This window comes from Musca vetustissima, unplaced genomic scaffold (assembly GCF_032173495.1).
Source record: "Musca vetustissima isolate MV318-11 ecotype Yass unplaced genomic scaffold, APGP_CSIRO_Mvet_v1 utg157792, whole genome shotgun sequence".
NCBI classification, from domain to species: Eukaryota; Metazoa; Arthropoda; class Insecta; order Diptera; family Muscidae; genus Musca; species Musca vetustissima.
In genome coordinates, this window is record NW_026883935.1 from 19,312 (window position 1) to 38,419 (window position 19,108).

General features: G+C 36.5%; 2 protein-coding genes across 2 annotated transcripts; one reads left to right on the forward strand and one right to left on the reverse strand.

The window, feature by feature from the left end:
* LOC133330932 (general transcription factor IIH subunit 5) lies at positions 1-2,627 on the reverse strand. The gene is made up of 2 exons (XM_061539330.1): positions 2,573-2,627; positions 1-187 (listed from the first exon to the last, which is right to left on the reverse strand). Exons 1-2 carry the CDS (start codon positions 2,605-2,607, stop codon positions 1-3), a joined length of 222 nt encoding a protein of 73 aa, XP_061395314.1. The 5' UTR covers positions 2,608-2,627.
* On the forward strand, positions 283-2,507 carry LOC133330926 (meiotic nuclear division protein 1 homolog). Its single transcript, XM_061539325.1, has 3 exons — positions 283-509; positions 564-819; positions 2,274-2,507. The coding sequence occupies exons 1-3, from the start codon at positions 283-285 to the stop codon at positions 2,505-2,507; spliced, it is 717 nt and encodes a 238-aa protein (XP_061395309.1).
* Positions 2,628-19,108: the final 16,481 nt, after the last annotated feature.

Consider the following 19,108-nt stretch of genomic DNA (forward strand, 5'->3'; position numbering starts at 1 on the left):
TTAAGCTTCCTTCTCATGCAATGGGAAACTAATACGATCCATGAGTTCATCAACACGAGCCTGCAAAGTTTCAACAATATCTGTGGAAATGAAGAGGTGGCTTTCATCCAAATCTTGGATTATGAATTTACGTCCCAATGCAAGTTTCTCATCCAAATGTAATAAAAATTGTTTCATAGCAGGATCGCTGTAATGGAAAATAAGAAAAACTCAGTTATTATTCTGTATGAAATTTATTCTTATATATTGTTTTTTTGCAGACTCTTAGAAGTGTACGACAAAATGTCCAAACGTAAGCCCCTTTCGGCTGAAGAAAAACAAACCAAACTATTGGAATTGTTCCACGAAACCAATGATGTTTTCCAGCTAAAAGATTTGGAACGTATTGCCCCGAAAGAGAAGGGTGTTGTCATGCAATCGGTTAAGGGTATACTCCAAGAATTGGTCAACAATGGCCTGGTGGAATGTGAAAAAATTGCTGGCAGTTTTTATTATTGGTCGTTTCCAAGGTGAGTTATGCAAATTACGAAAAGTTGTTGGTATTAAAGGTAATTCTCTTCTAGTGAAAACCTGAAAAAACTCCAACGCGAATTGGAGGATGTGGAGTTGAAAACTTCTCAAATACAAAAACGTATTGATGAGCTGCAGGCGAAATTGCAAGAGGCCAATGGTGCATTAGATGATCAGGAAAGTATAGAGGCATTAACAAAAGAAATCCATATTCTGCAAGAGGAAAAGGACAATTTAGCGAAGCAGGAAGCGAAATATAGCAGCAATATTAACTATGAGGAGGTTCGACAAAAGGACACAGATGCAAAGGTAAGCACCGAATAGATAATTGTCATCAACAGTTTTTATAGAGGTTTGTAATAAGTCTTAATATTTTTTAATGTCTATAGAAGAACTCTAGAGGGTTCTATCTATGGAAGAGATCTCTAGACATTGCCTCAAAAAGAGCTTTAGGTCTTCTATCCATAGAAAAGCTTTAGGTCTTCTATCCATAGAAAAGCTTTAGGTCTTCTATCCATAGAAAAGCTTTAGGTCTTCTATCCATAGAAAAGCTTTAGGTCTTCCATCCACAGAAGAGCTCTAGGTCTTCTATCGATAGAAGAGCTCTAGATCTTCTGTACTCTAGGTCTTCTATACATAGAAGAGCTCTAGGTCTTCTATACAAAGAAGAGCTCTAGGTCTTCTACTCATAGAAGAGCTCTAGGTCTTCTACTCATAGAAGAGCTCTAGGTCTTCTACTCATAGAAGAGCTCTAGGTCTTCTACTCATAGATGAGCTCTAGGTCTTCTACTCATAAAAGAGCTCTAGGGCTTCTACTCATAGAAGAGCTCTAGGTCTTCTATACATAGAAGAGATCTAGGTCTTATACTCATAGAAGAGCTCTAGGTCTTCTTAAACTCCACATTCTTGGGAGAATTTTTTTATTTTTGAGGCAACCTCCAGTTGAATCCTGAATATCCCCAGATTTGCGTAATTTTCCGCAATTTCTTGTAAAGTATTCCACTCCTGTGCAGGTTTTCCATATTGTGGTATTGTCTTTGGATGACTACTCATTGATGGCCTCATTGGATGCTGTTTTCAAAGTATTCGAATTGTTTTCCCCTGCATTATGGGGATTTTCTGAAACAATTGGGGATTTCCGGAAGACGAAGAATTGTCTTCAGTCTACAGAAGAAAGGCCCTCTTGGTCTCTTATCCATCGAAATGCTTCTGGGTCATCTAATTATGAAATAGTACTTGCTTTCCTATCTACCAAAAGATCTCTTGGTCTACCGGATAATCTTTTGGTCTTATCTCTATCTGTTATCGTTTATCTATCGGAAAACCTCATTAGGGTTTCATTGGTATGAATTGCCGGTACTGAGGAGTGCTTACATAAACATGGCGGATTTGGATCTCCTGTCATTCCAAAAGGCTCTTCTATCGGAAGACCACTTGGTCTTGTCTCTATAAAAATTATCTAGAATTCCAAGTTTGCTTATCTATAAATATGCGTCTTGTTTGCCTATATATTGAAAAATGGAAAGACATTTTAATCTCCTATATGTCGGTTTTCTGTATATCGGAAACCCGTTTGAAGTTCATCCTTTAAAGGACCTTCTGTTTAAGACCTATTGAAAAACTCCGGAGTATCATTTATTCTAAAAAAAGAAACACTCATTATTGGTTTCTTGGTACGAAGGTGTACTGAAAATTTTATACCTATTAGAATTGGTAGCTTCCTTGGATGTAACACTACTCTACTTTTTATATCTCATTACCAGCACATTACTTTAAACACACTAACAAACCATATGTATCTAATCCCCTATCCTCCACATTTCGTCCATCCCATCTTGTACACTCTCTCCCAGAAAATTCTCGAAGCTGCCAATCGTTGGACGGATAATATTTACATGATTAAAACCTGGTGTAAACGTAAATTTGACAAGGAAGATCGTGAATTGAATAAGGCCTTTGGTATACCGGATGATTTGGACTATGTGGATATGAAATGAAAGAAAACATTGTGGCAGAACACACATTCACTCCAAGATATTGATGCATGACCACAGGCACTTACCATTCGACAAGGACACCTTTCATAACATTCACCATGTTTAATGGAATAAATTCATTACACAGCGAAGTGAAAATTGAAATTTCCTTTTAATTGTTTAAATTAGTCTTTTTTAGTATTTTCTTTTTGGAATTTCACGCAAAAACTATGTAGAAGTCAATCACACAAAATCCAGATTGTAAACAATACCGGACAATCGTTTGGCTGAAATGATTTGACACGTGTTATCGACAATTTCGATAACTACTCTTTTCAGAAGGCGACATCTATCATTGCCACGAATAGGTGAAGTGATTTTTAATACTTGATATATACATCAACTGCGTGCTATGAATGATTACCTTTATTTTAAGAAATTGGTTACTGTCTTCGCTAATTATTGTATAGTGGAGAGTTATCGATATGATGTATAATTTGCTTAATTTATCGAATTGAAATTAAATCAGTTAACAGTTGGAATATACTTTAGTTTTAAATTTACGATAAAATAAAACTTTATAAACAACTTTATTAAAACAAAAAAATATTTGGTCTATTCTCGTACTAAGAAGCCGATAAAAACGTGAAAAAATTATAAATTGGTAGAAGGTACTTGCATGTTCTGGAATTATGAATATCACTGTGGTTAATACTAAAAACTGAACCAAATTAAGGAGAGAATAGAAGTGGATGGAGACTTCTTGATTGAAGTAAGAATTTCCATACCCATTGAGCTGGAAGACTGAGAGTAACAAATGTACTACTAAAAAATGGAGCCAGTTATTTCTATTCAAACAGAATATTCGAGGGGGCCTCTGAAAAAAAAAACTTCTTGACACCACCAATTAGTGCATCGTTCAAGAAGGAGAACCTGTAAAATTATCTTTGAAAAGGCGACAGTATCTGGAGAAATTAATGTGAGTACCTGCCATTTGGCCTACCTCGGAGTGGCTGAGCCACAGGCGAAATTATGCCCACCAGCGCACCATCACCGAAGTGCTGAACCAATTGGAGAACATACAGAAGGTACACTCTCCCCCTTGGTGATAGGCGAAACCACAAACCGTGAAGCTTCCCAGGGTCCACACCAACAGTAACGCTGGATTGACAAATCCAGGGGCACCTGACACTCGCTGTACGGATAAACTCCTATCAGACCCGAGACCGAAGCCTCTCCCAGTTTGACCCAAGTTCGAACTGGTATCCCAATACAAAAACTGGCACAATGCACTTAAGTGGCAAGCAGAACTCTGTCACTAGCAGCAACAACGATGCACAAGAACACGGAACACAGACAATTAAAATGCTGTCCTCACTGACTGCACCAAGGGACCAATGGGCCGCGGCAACGGACACAAACACTCAACAAAACCGCCATCATGAAAACTCGTGGAAGCATGAAAAAGCCCACGTTGCAGCAGCCACCGGCAGCCAGCACGCACGTCGCCAAACCACCGCACCAACCCACCACCACCCGGTGCAACCGACCGAGCCCACCTTCAAGGGGGCTACGAGGACCACCTTCACTAAGTACCGCCCTTCCCACCCCGCTAAGTACCGCCCTATCCCACCCGCCCCTCCATTCGATATACCCATGTTTGCTAAATCTCTAATGTCTTCAAAGTAACAGCATTCCGTCAGTATATGATTTCAGTCATCCCGTAACCACATACATAAATCCGTCTGAGACAGGCAACAATAGCACAACCCCTTTCCGAGCAACAAACCACCAGAAACAATCGAAGAACTATGTAGCTGTCAAAACCCAGAACCAGTAAAATACCTTCTGATAAAATCAGAAAAATCATATACATACAGTTGTAATCCCAAGGCGGCTGGTTCTATCCACCGGATTGACTCGGTGGACATTTCCGACCGGAAGCTGTCACCTCAGCCAATGGATACATGTAATGGTGCATTTTAGCGCCGGTTCAATTCCTAGCCGACTTTCTCATGATGTCCTCTTCATCTTTGCCGTCAATGTTATCATCGCCAACGTCATTGTCGGAATATGAGACACCCCCACAGTATCCTCTACGCAGTCATGTGTGGAACTGCCGAGATAGAGGTGCTTAACGACTACATCTCGTCGTTGAATAGTTTTTCCTCGCGTTTTTTACCTGACATTTTTTTTTTTTTTGGAGGATAGACTTCAATGCTCATCATGAACTTTAGCTTTCCAACCTAGGTAATGACCAGAGGAGTTCAGCGCTGACAGAGCAAATTGATAGTTGCATGTTTTGCACGGGGAATGAAAATTAGAGGAGATTGCCACAGTTCACCGGACATCACCATTGTGCACCGGGTCTGATAAATAACTTGGTCTGGCAAATCGTAATTTCTCTTGGTTCAGACCACCTCCCCATCATAGTCTCCGTAAATAGACCATCCGATTTCATTATCTCTGAATGTCGCACTTTCCTCAACCATGGGAAAGCTGATTGGCAAGGTTTCAGAAATTTTACCAATCGCCGCTTGGTCTCGCTACTGTAATCAGGCAAGGTGAGAGGTGAGTTGTACAGGCCGATTTCTCTTCTGTCTCCAGTAGAAGAACAATAGCATTACATGCCATAACTACGCATATAATTACAAAACTTAACATAAACAGGCCGTGCGATAGGACAGTTTTTGTGGCTCTTGACTTATCGGAAGCCTTCGATACTGTCAATCACGCTATGCTGTTCGAGGTCATAGAGAAGACCAACTTCCGGTCTAGTTTGAAACGTTGAATATTAAATTATATGTGTGGTCGTCAATTATTTGCGGTATTCAGAAACTAGAAGTCCAAAACCCGTAGGGCGAAACAGGGAGTTCCCCAAGGAGGTATTATATTTCCGGAATTGTTTCTACCTTTTGAAATTCCACATTATCGATTACATTTGTGAAAGGTTAGATGTCTATATTTCTGATTTAGTATTGTTCTAGATTATTTAATTCGTCCGCGCAAGCAGGAAGAGGTTCCTAAATTCGGGGTGCTGATAAAGAAACCTTGTTGATCTTCTGCTTTCCGAATGTAAGCGATACGCAACGGAAGAACATTCAAACCTGTCCTTATGACACCAGTGGAGGCGTACATCGTCATTTTGTTAATGCAGTACCTGATCGCCGGATTCATCCATGCCATCACCATATAGATAGGTTTCTAGACCTAGAACGGCATAAAGGAGAATCCCTAGATCATCAGGTTTATCGAGCAGGAATTGACAGCATTTACATTGAAGCAGTGTCCCAGGCTATGGAAGAATACCTTGTAAATGCAGTTTTTGGAGGCTGCCCACCACCTATAGCAGCAAAAGAACGACAGTTGCATTATGTAATTGGGATGGGAGTGATTTTAGCTCAATTAAGGTCAGGCTGGTGCAGCCGCCTTAATTCATATTGGGCCCGTATTGACAGTACGGTACCAAACACATTCGCTGCATGTGGACTTGAACCTCACAATACGTTGTATCTCTTCAACTGTCCAGCTTACCAATCCAGGTTGCCTACTTGAACCTTGAAACAGAGGAGTCTGAATCCGAATAAAATAATAAAACATTGCAATGACATAGGTTAACCATGTTAGGCGTTATGAATGTCCACCTCACGTTATATCTCTTCAACTGCCCAGCTAAGCCCACTCACCTGTCTCCGGAATCGCTTTGGACGCAATCAATCCAGGTTGCAACCTACTTGAACCTCGAAACAGAAGAGTCTGAACCAGAATAAAATAATAAAAAAAACAGTGAGGAGAGATCAAAATCGGACGGGGCCGACTATATGATACCCTTCACCACTTTTGGTACATACAAGATATGTTAATATATATATATATTATATATATATATAATATATATATGTATATATATAATATATACATATATATATAATATATACATATATAATATATATATATATAAACCAATTGAAAAACCCCATACACATACCATTCTGAAATCAATGAAAAATTGCATGTTGCAGACTCGGATTCGTTTGTATGAAATCGAGTTAAATTATGTACGGGAGCTATATATAAACTCATGGACCTAATTGAGCAAACGTTGTATACACCATTTGTATTTTGTTATTGCTGTAAATTTAATGTAATACCCTCTGCCAGATTTCGTCTAAATCGTACAAACATAGGCCCTTCGGTGCACCAATTACATAAAATCGAACAAAAAAATGTAAGACCTATATCAAAATCTGAAGCGATTTCAACATACCTTATCAAACATCATTTTTTCCTAAATTGCATTCGCTATGCAACATTTTGCACAATCGGACAAATATTGGGAGTTTGGTGTATCATTCACAACAAATCGGACGAAACTATATATGGGAGCTATATCTAAATCTAATTCAGTACTCTGTGCAAAATTTTGTCCCAATCGTGCATCATTTACATAAAATGGGACGAAACTATATATGGGATCTATATTTAAATCTGAACCGATTTTCTCCAATATCAATAGGGTTAGTTAAATAAGTGAACTGTGCCAAAATACATGGACGGACAGACGACGTTATGAAATTCCATCACATGTTGGAGAATATATATAAAGTGTGAATCGACTTGCTTCGAGATGAATGTTAGATTGTCAAATATATATGAATGCACAAAGTTTGTATGGTATATGGTATTAATAAAAAAAAGAAAAAAACAACAACAATAATAATAATAATAATAAAACGGACATATTAAATTCGGGGAAGGGGATGATACGTAATATCCTGTGGTTAGGAAACACAAAAAATAATACATAATTTATGTGGTCAATTAAGTCAAAGAAGTAACTGCCTGGTGGAAAAAAGAGATTTATTTCATTTCAATAAACTTGATACACACACACAAAACAGAGGGGCGAGTTGCACGCATCCTCTCACCATTACAGGACTTTCAGTTATTTCCCTTAAAATATTAAATCTCAATTGTAAACAAAAATTAGGACAATAATGCACAGGAGATAATGGCACGAAAGAGTTCCTCCTCCACATTTAAAACCAATTTAATTAAAATTCAGTAGTAGGATGGAAGTATTTCATTGTGTAACAGATTATTCCTTTTGAACTGGAATTGTATTAATTAAAAAAAATAATAATAATAAAATAATTTACGTCAAATTTTAGTATTAGAATTAACCTTGGCGTATAAAAATTAACAAAATTAAATTTATTGGTTTAGAGTACCCATGTGTCGCCTAATGTGTTAAATAGCTGCGGACTATTTAAGTTCGTTATATAAATTATTACTTTTTAACAAAAACCTGCAAAAGTTTCTCACTTCTATCTACCAAATGAATCCTTAGATGCTATTTTTTTTTGTTGGTTATATATCGTCTACTTGTGGTTATGATTCAATGGTCTTCCATTTTTTTTCGAGCGGCCATATTTAATCGCCTTTTTATTTCGTCCATTGTTAAATTTCTTTAGAAAGAAAGTGCGGCATAAATCATAATAAGAGCAGGTCGTTTTTAGCTGTAGAGATATGAGCGGTAGGGTTTTCTTTGAAGGGTAATTGTGAGTAAAATTATTGTCTTCTTTAAGTGGATACTATTTTCGATTTAGGTAGAAATGAAAGTTTTGACCTGTTGCTTTCAAATTAGATGAGAGAGAGAGGTTATATTGGTTTGACAGATTAGCTCACATTTATATAAAAAGTTCTCTGAGAAGAAGTTTTTTTTTATATTTACCAGGAATCTGAAGTGTCAAATTACGACATAAAAATTCCGAATAAGGGATGGGGTTTTGGCTTGCCTGTATTAAAAACCAGCAAGGAAAGTAGTAAAGTCGGATGGGGCCGACTATACTATACCCTTCATCACTATGGGTATATTAAACAGGACTACTAACATGAAATTGGATAAAATTAAAAAATTGATATTTATCTAAATGTGAATCTGCCTAGATCTATCCATAAACATGTCATACGTTTGTTACAATGTGACAAAAGTATGTAAATCGATTTCAAACAAATATAAATAGGTCATCCGTTGGACTATGTATGTACTTCTAGAAAACGCAACTACATAATTCTATGCTCAATTTTGTACGTTGTGCAAAATTTGATCTCAAACTGACTGACCTGAGGAGTTTGATGCCCAATTTACTTAAAATCGGGCGAAAATATATATCCAAATATATATCAAATATATCCAAAATATCCAATATATATCCAAATATGAAGCGATTTCAAAGAAACTTGTCACAGGTTAGGTTAGACTAATTTCAGTACGTTCCTATCAACATATTGGTTCCTTAGTGCGTTAATTACTTAAAATCAATCTATAATAAAAGGGAGCTATATCTAAACCTCAACCGATTTTAACGAAACTTGGGACACATCATTCTGGACTAAATTCAGTTCGCTATGCCAAGTTTCGCGCAAATCGAAAGATATTTAGGGACTTTGGTGCACCATTTACCTTAAATCGGACGAAAATATATATGGGAGCCAGCAACGTACACAGGATTTCATTTCGGGGGGGGCCCGGTAGTACAAAATGAAAAAAATCGCTGTAGCAGACATACATTTACTGTGAAAAAATTTCATTTCGGGGGGGGCCCGGGCCGCCCCCCTGCGTACGTCCCTGATGGGAGCTATATCTAAATCTGAACCAATTTTCACGAAACTTAGCATATATCATTCAAGGCTCAATTCAGTACGCTATGCCAAATTTCGTGCAAATCGAAAGATATATGTGGACTATGGTGCACCATTTACGTTAAATCGGACGAAAATATATATGGGAACTATATCTAAATCTTGATAGATTTTCACGGAACTTGCCAGACATCACTCTAGGGTTAATTCAGTACGTTATGGAAAATTTCGTGCAAATCGAAGGATATATAGGGACTTTGGTGCACTATTTACATAAAATCGGGCGAAAATATATAAATGGGAGGTATATCTAAATCTGGACCGATTTTCTCGGAACTTAACATACATCATTCTAGATTTAGTTTAGTACGCCATGCCAAATTTCGTGCAAATCAAAAGATATTTAGGGACTTTAGTGCAACATTTACCTTAAATCGGACGTAAATATATATGGAAGCTATATATAAATCTGAACCGATTTTCACGAAACTTAGCACATATCATTCAAGGCTCAATTCAGTACTCTATGCCAAATTTCGTGAAAATCAAAGGATATTTAGGGACTTTGGTGCACCATTTACCTTAAATCGGACGAAAATATATATGGGAGCTATATCTAAATCTGACCCGATTTTCAGGAAACTTAGCACACATCATTCTAGGCTCAATTCAGTACGCTGTGTCAAATTTCGTGCAAATCGAAAGATATTTAGGGACTTTGGTGCACCATTTACCTTAAATTGGACGAAAATATATCTGGGAGCTATATCTAAATCTGGACCGATTTTCTCGGAACTTAACACACATCATTCTAGACTTAGTTTATTACGCCATGCCAAATGGGGTTCCGGTAGTACAAAATGAAAAAAATTCGCTGTTGCAAACATAAATTTACTGTGGAAAAAATTCATTTCGGGGGGGGGGGGGGGGGGTGCCCGGGCCCCCAGGGCTCCCCCCCTGCGTACGTCCCTGATGGGAGCTATATCTAAATCTGGACCGATTTTCTCGAATCTTGGCAGACATCACTCTAGGCTCAATTCAGTACATTATGCCAAATTTCGTGCAAATCGAAAATTATATAGGGACTTTGGTGCACAATTTACTTTAAATCGGACGAAAATATTTCAACAAAACTTCGTATGCATCAATCTGGACCTAATTCAGTACGCTGTGCTAAATTTATTTTCGATCGGCCTAACTTTGGGTCTTTGGTGCAATCGTGCAAATAAAATCAGATGAATATTTGGCCGATTGGTGTAAAATTTTGCACAGCATACTGAATTAGGTCCAGATTGGTGCATGCGAAGTTTTGTTGAAATCGGATCAGATTTAGATATAGCTACTATATACATTTCCGTCCCATTTTCAGTAAATGGTGCAACATAGACCCAAAATTTGGCTGATTGAAGCAACATTTTGATTAGTCCAGATTTATGTAAGCGAAGTATGAAATCGGATAAAATTCAGATATAGATATAATTAGTGCCAAATTTTGCACAACATACTGAGCTGGCGTAGTCTTACGTATGTCAAGTTTTGTTGAAATCGGTTTAGATTTAGAAATGCCTCCCATATATATTTTCGTCCGATTTTAAATAAATGGTGGACCCAAAGTTTCGCCGATTAACACAAAATTTTGCACAGCGTACTGAATTAGGTAAAGGTTGATGTATGCTAAGTTTTGTTGAAATCGCAACAAATTTAGATGTAGCTCCAATATATAGTTTCGTCCGATTGTATGTAAATGGTGCATCAAAGACCCAAAGTTAGGTCGATTGACACACAATTTTGCACAACGAACTGAAGTTAGTGTAGTCTGAGGTGTGTCAAGTTTTGTTGAAATCGATTCAGATTTGGATATAGCTACCATATATATTTTCGTCCGATTGACGCGAAATGTATTAGGTCCAATACCTAAAGGTTGAATACCTAAAGTTGCAAATTTCCCTCAAATGCCTAAAATGGGGTAAAACCTCAATGTAGGGCCGTCAACACTTTGACTTTCTAAAAAATATTCATAAGAATGCCAGCCTGTTTATAGTAGACAAAAAAACATTTAAATAATTCCGTCATGTTTCTTTCTGGTTACACCTTCTTGAAAAAAAATCCACTCTTCTTTTAGATTCTTGAACAAAAAATCGCCATCGTCAGGTCATGTCGCCATCGTCATGGTATCCACTATCCAAAAAATGACATTACAAATCTCATTTGTCATTCGGTTTGCAAATATCCGTGTTGTAACAACTGATAAGACACATATACTTCCCATTCCCCTTCTCTTCCGAATCCTTTGACTTTTAAACCTCGAAAAAAAGGAACGTCCTGTCTATCAAGATATTGCAAAAAATTTCTCCATATATTAAACAAATAAAGCTACCTGAAAGAATTCAGCCTTTGTTTATTTTTTGCTGTTGTTGTTATTATTGTTGTGGCAAATATTTATCGCCAAATCATCATCATCAGGAGACGACATCTACCCCTTTTTTACGAATGACACACACATTCATATCACCAATGACAATAACATACACACCAACATACTTCTGAAGGTGTTACTTTGGGTTTACTTCCCTTAAGGGATGTGATCGGTATTCCTTTGTGACCAATGTTCAGATTGATTTTCTACTGATGATAGCTGGTTGTGGCTGAGTGATTTTTTATGGGTTGTCTTTTGCCATCCCCCTTCATCATCATCATCATCGTCTAAAGGTGGTTATCTTATTTTGACACATTGATTCAAATTCGAATCACTCACTCACATGCAAAATAATGTCGGAAAAGAAATCAAGATTTCGGAAAATGAAACCCTTTTTTGCTTTACCTCCAAAACAAATTCGATTCAATGTTTTTTGCGCAAATAAATGGGATATCAATAAAATCAGCACTCCTTTGGGTATTATCATTACGGCCATCATCATCCACATATTCCGCAGGAGCAACAGAGAAATATCATCGTCGTCATCATCACCGTCACCATTACCGTAACACATTTGACATTTGAAAGGATAACAGACGGGATAAGGCGGCAATTTATTTGTTTATGCGAAACGAAACACCATTGCCTTTCATTCCCCCTTTTGCAAAGAGTGTCTGAGAGGTTAGGGTTGTGTAAAATTTTTGGTGTCTTATTTTTTTGTTGCTGATTTTGCGTGACAACATTTTGCCAGCTCTAAAAGGATTTTTATCACAATTGACTTCTTCGCTGTTATATTTTTTTATTTACATTCACATATGAATATTATATTGATATGGGAAAGCTATGTAAGCTACTGTCTGTGTGTGTGTGTGTTTTTGACTCCATGGCTTTATCCACCCCCACCCCTCTTTAAGATATTATTCCGCAGTAAACCTTAACAAATAAATGTTCCATCAATATTTGTTGTGACTTTGTTTTGATATCGAAATCATATTTTTGCTGGTGTGTTCAATATTTAATAGGCAGAGAGAGAGAGAGAGAGGGTGGTTTGAGGTGGGTAATATGGGGTTATCGTTACGTTGGTCCTGGAAAAAAATATTAGAAAACTAGGCAAGGAACTTCATTTTTTAAAGAATATTTTCTCAAGGGCCACCAAAGGGATGGATTTTGAAAGAATATTTTTTAATGGGCTACTCAAGGCCTTTGGTAGGGCCTTGAATAGTCCCTGAAAAAGAAAAATCTTTAAAAGATCCTAGCCTTGAATAGTCCCTGAAAAAATAATCTTTAAAAAATCCAAGCCTTGTTGGACCCTCCAAAAAATATTCTTTAAAAATCCACTCCTTTGGTGGACCTGGAAAAAAACATTCTTTACAAAATCCAAGTCTTTGATGGTCCTCTAAAAATATTCTTTAAAAAACCCTCGCCTTGAAAATTATTCTTCAACATTATTTTTATACCCTCCACCATAGTATGGAGGGTATATTAATTTTGTCATTCCGTTTGTAACTCATCGAAATAATCATTTTCGACCATATAAAGTATATATATATATTCTTGATCAGGGTAAAATTCTAAGCCGATCTAGCCATGTCCGTCCGTCTGTTGTAATCACGCTATCTTCTGAAGGAATTGAGATAGGGTGCTGAAATTTTGCATAGGGTTGTCTTTTGTCTGCAGGCAGGTCAAGTTCGAAGATGGGCTTTATCGGTCCACATTTATGCATAGGTCCCATATAAGGTTACCCCCCAATTTTGGTATTTTGCGGTTCTTGAGAGCGTTTTTCATCGGAATTCGCTGAAATTTGGTACATTGGGTACATATTGGGTACCAAATATCTCCACTAAAAATTATAAATATAAGTCCATTTTTTTCTGGTAGCCCCATATAACGGTACCTCCTAATTTTCAGTATTTTGGGGGTTCTAATCGTATTTTTCCACCGAATTGGCTGTAATTTAGTATTTTGAGTTCTTTGATAGGTAACAAATCACTCCACAAAAAAATTATGAATATAGGTCTATGTTTTTGGATAGCCCCCATATAAGAATACCCCCATTTTCGGTATGTTGGGGTTCTTGAGCGCGTTTTTCTACCGAATGCGTTGCAATTCGATATTTTGTAATCGTATATGGTAACAAATCTCCCCACCAAAAATGATTAATATTCGCTCCCTTTTTGGGGTAGTCCCCATATAACCCCCTTTTTATACCCTTCACCACACTGTGGTACAGGGTATTATGTCTTTGTGCATATGTCTGTAAAAGGCACAAGGAAACGAGATAGACACATGGTTCCTTTTAAGAATTTGCATAGAACCACTTTCTGAGTCGATTTACGCATGTTCGTCTGTCCGTCCGTCCATGTATTTTTGTGAACAAAGTACAGATCCCATTTATGATCCGATTTATATTAAATTTGGCACATGTCACTTATTTGGCCCAAGGACGAACCCTATTGAAATTGGGAAAAATCGGTTCAGATTTAGATATAGCTCCCATATATATTTTCGCCCGATTTAATGTAAATGGTGCACCAAAGTCCCTATATATCGTTCGATTTGCACGAAATTTGGCACAGCGTAATGAATAAGGTCTAGAATGATGTGTGTTAAGTTATGTGAAAATCGGTTCAGATTTAGATATAGCTCACATATATATTTTCGTCCGATTTTAGGTAAATAGTGCACCAAAGGCCCTATATATCCTTCGATTCACGAAATTTGGCATATCGTACTGAATTAAGTCTAGAACGATGTGTGTTAAATTTCGTGAAAATCGATTCAGATTTAGATATAGCTCCCATATATATTTTCGTCCGATTTTATGTAAATAGTGGGCCACAATATTATGTAACCTTCAATTTGCACGAAATTTGGCATAGCGTAATGAATTGTGCCTAGAATGATGTGTATTAAGTTTCGTGAAAATCGGTTCAGATTTAGATATATCTCCCATATATATTTTCGTCCGATTTAAGGTAAATGGGGTACCAAAGTCCCTATATATCTTGCGATTTGCACGAAATTTGGTATAGCCTACTGAATTAGGTCTAGAATGATGTGTGCTAAGTTTCGTAAAAATCGATTCAGATTTAGATATAGCTCCCATATATATTTTCGTCCGATTTCAGGTAAATGGTGTACCAAAGTCCCTATATTTCCATCGATTTGCACGAACTTTGGCATAGCGTACTTAATTAAGTCTAGAACGATGTGTGCTAAATTTCGTGAAAATCGTTTCAGATTTAGATATAGCTCCCATATATAGTTTCGCCCGATTTAAGGCAAATGGTGTACCAAAGTCCCTATAAATCGTTCGATTTGCATGAAATTTTGTACAGCCTACTGAATTAGGTCAAGAATGATGTGTGCTAAGTTTCCTGAAAATCGGTTCAGATTTAGATATAGCTTTCATACATAGTTTCGTCCGATTTTAGGTAAATGGTGCACCAAAGTCTCTGAAAATCATTCGATTTGCACGAATTTTGGCATAGCGTATTGAATTAAGTCTGGAATGATGTGTACACCTCCTATATATATTTTCGTCCGATTTTCGGACGGTTCAAATATAGATATCTCGTAGCTTCCATATATAATTTCGACTTATTTATTGAGATTAAATTTTAAACAATGCAGCATACCGAAAAGCGTGTGTCAAGTTTGCTTTAAGGGAACCCCCCCATTCTCGATTTTTTATTTTTAAGATTTTAAATGGGCTGGTAAATGAATACCAATGCTTGTTAAGGTTTGTAACTTGGCACATATATATTTGAAGATTTAAAAAGGAAGAAAAATAATTTACCAAAATTTGTTGTTTTTGTTTTGTTGTTGTTTTTTGGGTTCAAAGAAAAGTCCATATTTTCGATGGCGGGCATGATAACTCCTCACTGGAACATCGGAATCCGAAAATTCCAACTGTGTTAGAAAGAGGACATGTCTGGCTCTCGTATGAACTAGGATTATTGACTTCGCACAACAATTAACAAAATGGCGGAACTTTAAATTTTTTTTTGGAAAATCGCCTATTTTTTACCACAAACTAAGTTAAAAAATAAGGAAGATCTTCACCGATTGGCTTAATCCTAGTTCATACGAGAGCTACACACTCTCAGAGAAGCGTGTCAAAATTTGAAACCGATTGGATTATTAGTTTTTGAGTTATCGTGCCCGCCATTCGTTTTGAGAAAAACGCGTTTAAAGTTTGAGAAGCCCTTTAGCCGTCACTTGATGCTGACACAATAAATCGGCTATATCTTCAAGAGTTCTTGAGATTTTCACTTGAAATTTTGTAGGAATATTCTAGAATTAGAGTAGATTCGAATTAAATCAACAAAATTTTGACACCGAGAATGGGGGGGGGGTCCCCTTAAATCGATTTACACAAATCTGTCCCACTGTGCGCAAACGACTCTAAACTTGCCCAAATGAAATGAAATTTAGCATAGTTAGTTCTAGAAAGATATAAAAATCACATATTTATGTTCGTTCAATTTCATGTCAAAATTCCTTCAAAAAGGCGACGTCTTTTCGGATACATATGTAGAATGTACCCATAGTGGTGAAGGGTATCATATAGTCGGCCCAGTCCGACTTTACTACTTTCCTTACTGGTTTTCTATTAAAAAAATATGGTTTACATAATCGATTTGTATGTTCCCTATTGGTATGTTCCCTATATTTTCATTTCAAGTACCTGCCTATGGTGGAGGGTATCCCAAGTTTGGCCCGGCCGAATTAACGCTTATTCACTTGTTTTATTTTCATATTTTTCCTACACACATACAGCAACATCTTCACCCACACATTGAATATTATTATTATTTGTACAATTGATGCATTGCCATGACATATAGTCTTAATGGGATTAACATCCACCACCTTCTTCTCCCCCAGTCCCCCTTTACCCCTTTTTTATGCAGCTTTATAGCCAATGATGATGGCGATGATGGATATTAAAAGGGTACACCGAGGTTATGTTATTGCAAAAAAATGAAAAGAAAGCGAAACCAAAAGAAAAATAGAAGCAAAAGTTATGTTGGACATTATTGAATGTTTATGTTTGACATTCGATATGCATTAGAATTCAATAATAATAAAAAGTCAATATTTGTTAAGGTTATATTTGTTTGTGATGTGTGTGGGTGTCATTCATAACCATAACGGTAGGTTGGCTTTCAGCTATTGTAATGCCAATTTTTATGGCCTCCTTTTCATCTTACATATATCTTTTCTATTGAGGTTAGATTAAATTTTTCCATTCTATTGTGATGATGTGAGGTTATGGAGAACTTTGGATGAAAGGGGTGTAGTGAAATAATCCATTATTGTTTTTAGATAAACTAAAGTTAATATAAAAATCGTAAATAAAGATTTTTATATATTGAAAAGGTATTTCAATAAAGGAGATGAATGAATATTTTACTTGTGAAGGCGTGGATTATTTAAAGAATATTTTTTCAAGGACTATCACAGGCGTGGATTATTTAACGACTATCACAGGCGTGGATTATTTAAAGAATATTTTTTCAAGGACTATCACAGGCGTGGATTATTTAAAGAATATTTTTTCAAGGACTATCACAGGCGTGGATTATTTGAAGAATATTTTTTCAAGGACTATCACAGGCGTGGATTATTTAAAGAATATTTTTTCAAGGACTATCACAGGCGTGGATTATTTAAAGAATATTTTTTCAAGGATTATCACAGGCGTGGATTTTTGGAAAAATATTTTTTCAAGGATTATCACAGGCGTGGATTTTTGGAAAAATATTTTTTCAAGGATTATCACAGGCGTGGATTTTTGGAAAAATATTTTTTCAAGGATTATCACAGGCGTGGATTTTTGGAAAAATATTTTTCAAGGATTATCACAGGCGTGGACTTTTGGAAAAATATTTTTTCAAGGATTATCACAGGCGTGGATTTTTGGAAAAATATTTTTTCAAGGATTATCACAGGCGTGGATTTTTGGAAAAATATTTTTTCAAGGATTATCACAGGCGTGGATTTTTGGAAAAATATTTTTTCAAGGATTATCACAGGCGTGGATTTTTTGAAAAATATTTTTTTATTTTTTCATGAGCCACTCAGTTCGGTGCGGACCAACTTAATGACATTTTTTTAATTATTTTGATCTTTTTACAAATTATAGAAGTTCTTCTTAAACCCTGGTGGCTTTAGAATACCATCTGTTCTCCATCATATTTGTTCTCAATGTTCTTTTATTTTCTCTTCTTCATCTTTAAGCTCTCAAAGAGCTTACATACAAATCCAAAGATGGGATTTATTTACCTCCACCCCTCCTTACCTCATCCAACTCCTAGCCTAGTCATTAATTATTTACCAGCAATGCTTGTTTTTTATTATTAATCTCATAATTTTTCTACTATTTTCCTTGGCTACAGTCATAAAAACATTTTCAATTTAAAGTTTTAACAGCTTTTCATGATTGAAAGAATCTATGTAAGGCTAACTTGGTAAACCAGCAGCCAGGCATCAATTCAGCCATCCCGACACACATGGCTATATGACCAAGTGCCACCTCTGTATTTGGCTGAGAAAAGGGCAAATGGGTTCCAACTATGGCTGGTCGGATAGCTAAAACACTGATACTATGGGAAAAATCTATTAGAAAGCAATCAGACATAAAAATAGTAGCATCAGCAATAGCAGCAATAACAACAACAATATGTAACAAGTATCTGGGAAATAACAATAATAAAAAATTACAACAACAACGAGAAGGAGGACAACAACATTGTTGTAATAGATTGCAAAATAAAGAGTAGAATGACAACAACTTTAATTGAAAGGATAAAATTATTTTCAAGTTAACGTCAGCAGAAAAACATAAAAAAACGGAGGAGGAGAACTTGGTTTCCCCCGGCCACTAGCTGTAGCTACAATGATATGTCTTCTTCTTGGGCAAAGATATGAAACAAGCCCACTAGAGGAAGGGTTTGCTGGGGACAACTAATATTATTTGAAGATATCGAAAATGGTGTCCTCTAAGAAGAAGAGTAACATGGTAACAAAGGCCTATAGATATAAATTTAAAGTGATAGTCCTTGAAAAATATTCTTCTTTAAATAATCCACGCCTGTGATAGTCGTTGAAAAAATATTCTTTAAATAATCCACGCCTGTGATAGTCCTTGAAAAATATTCTTTAAATAATCCACGCCTGTGATAGTCCTTGAAAAAAATATTCTTTGAATAATGCACGCCTGTGATAGTCCTTGAGAAAATATTATTTAAAAATCCACACCTGCATTGGTCCTTGAAAATATATTTTTAAAAAATCGACGTCTGAAATGGTCCTTGAAAGAATATTATTTCAAAAATTTTTGCCTTTGGTGGTCCTTAAATAATATGCCGTGATTTCTTACTTACTTAGCTGGCTTCTTACAGAACGATTGTTCCATAAGCCGAGCTTAAAAAAGATTTTCAAGCGCGTCGGGCGTTCCAAGATGTTGTTTTCTACTTGGTCTTTCCATCTAATTCGTGGCCTTCCCCTTCTACGGAAACCATCAGTAGGCTCACCTTTTGAGCTGGGGCATTCT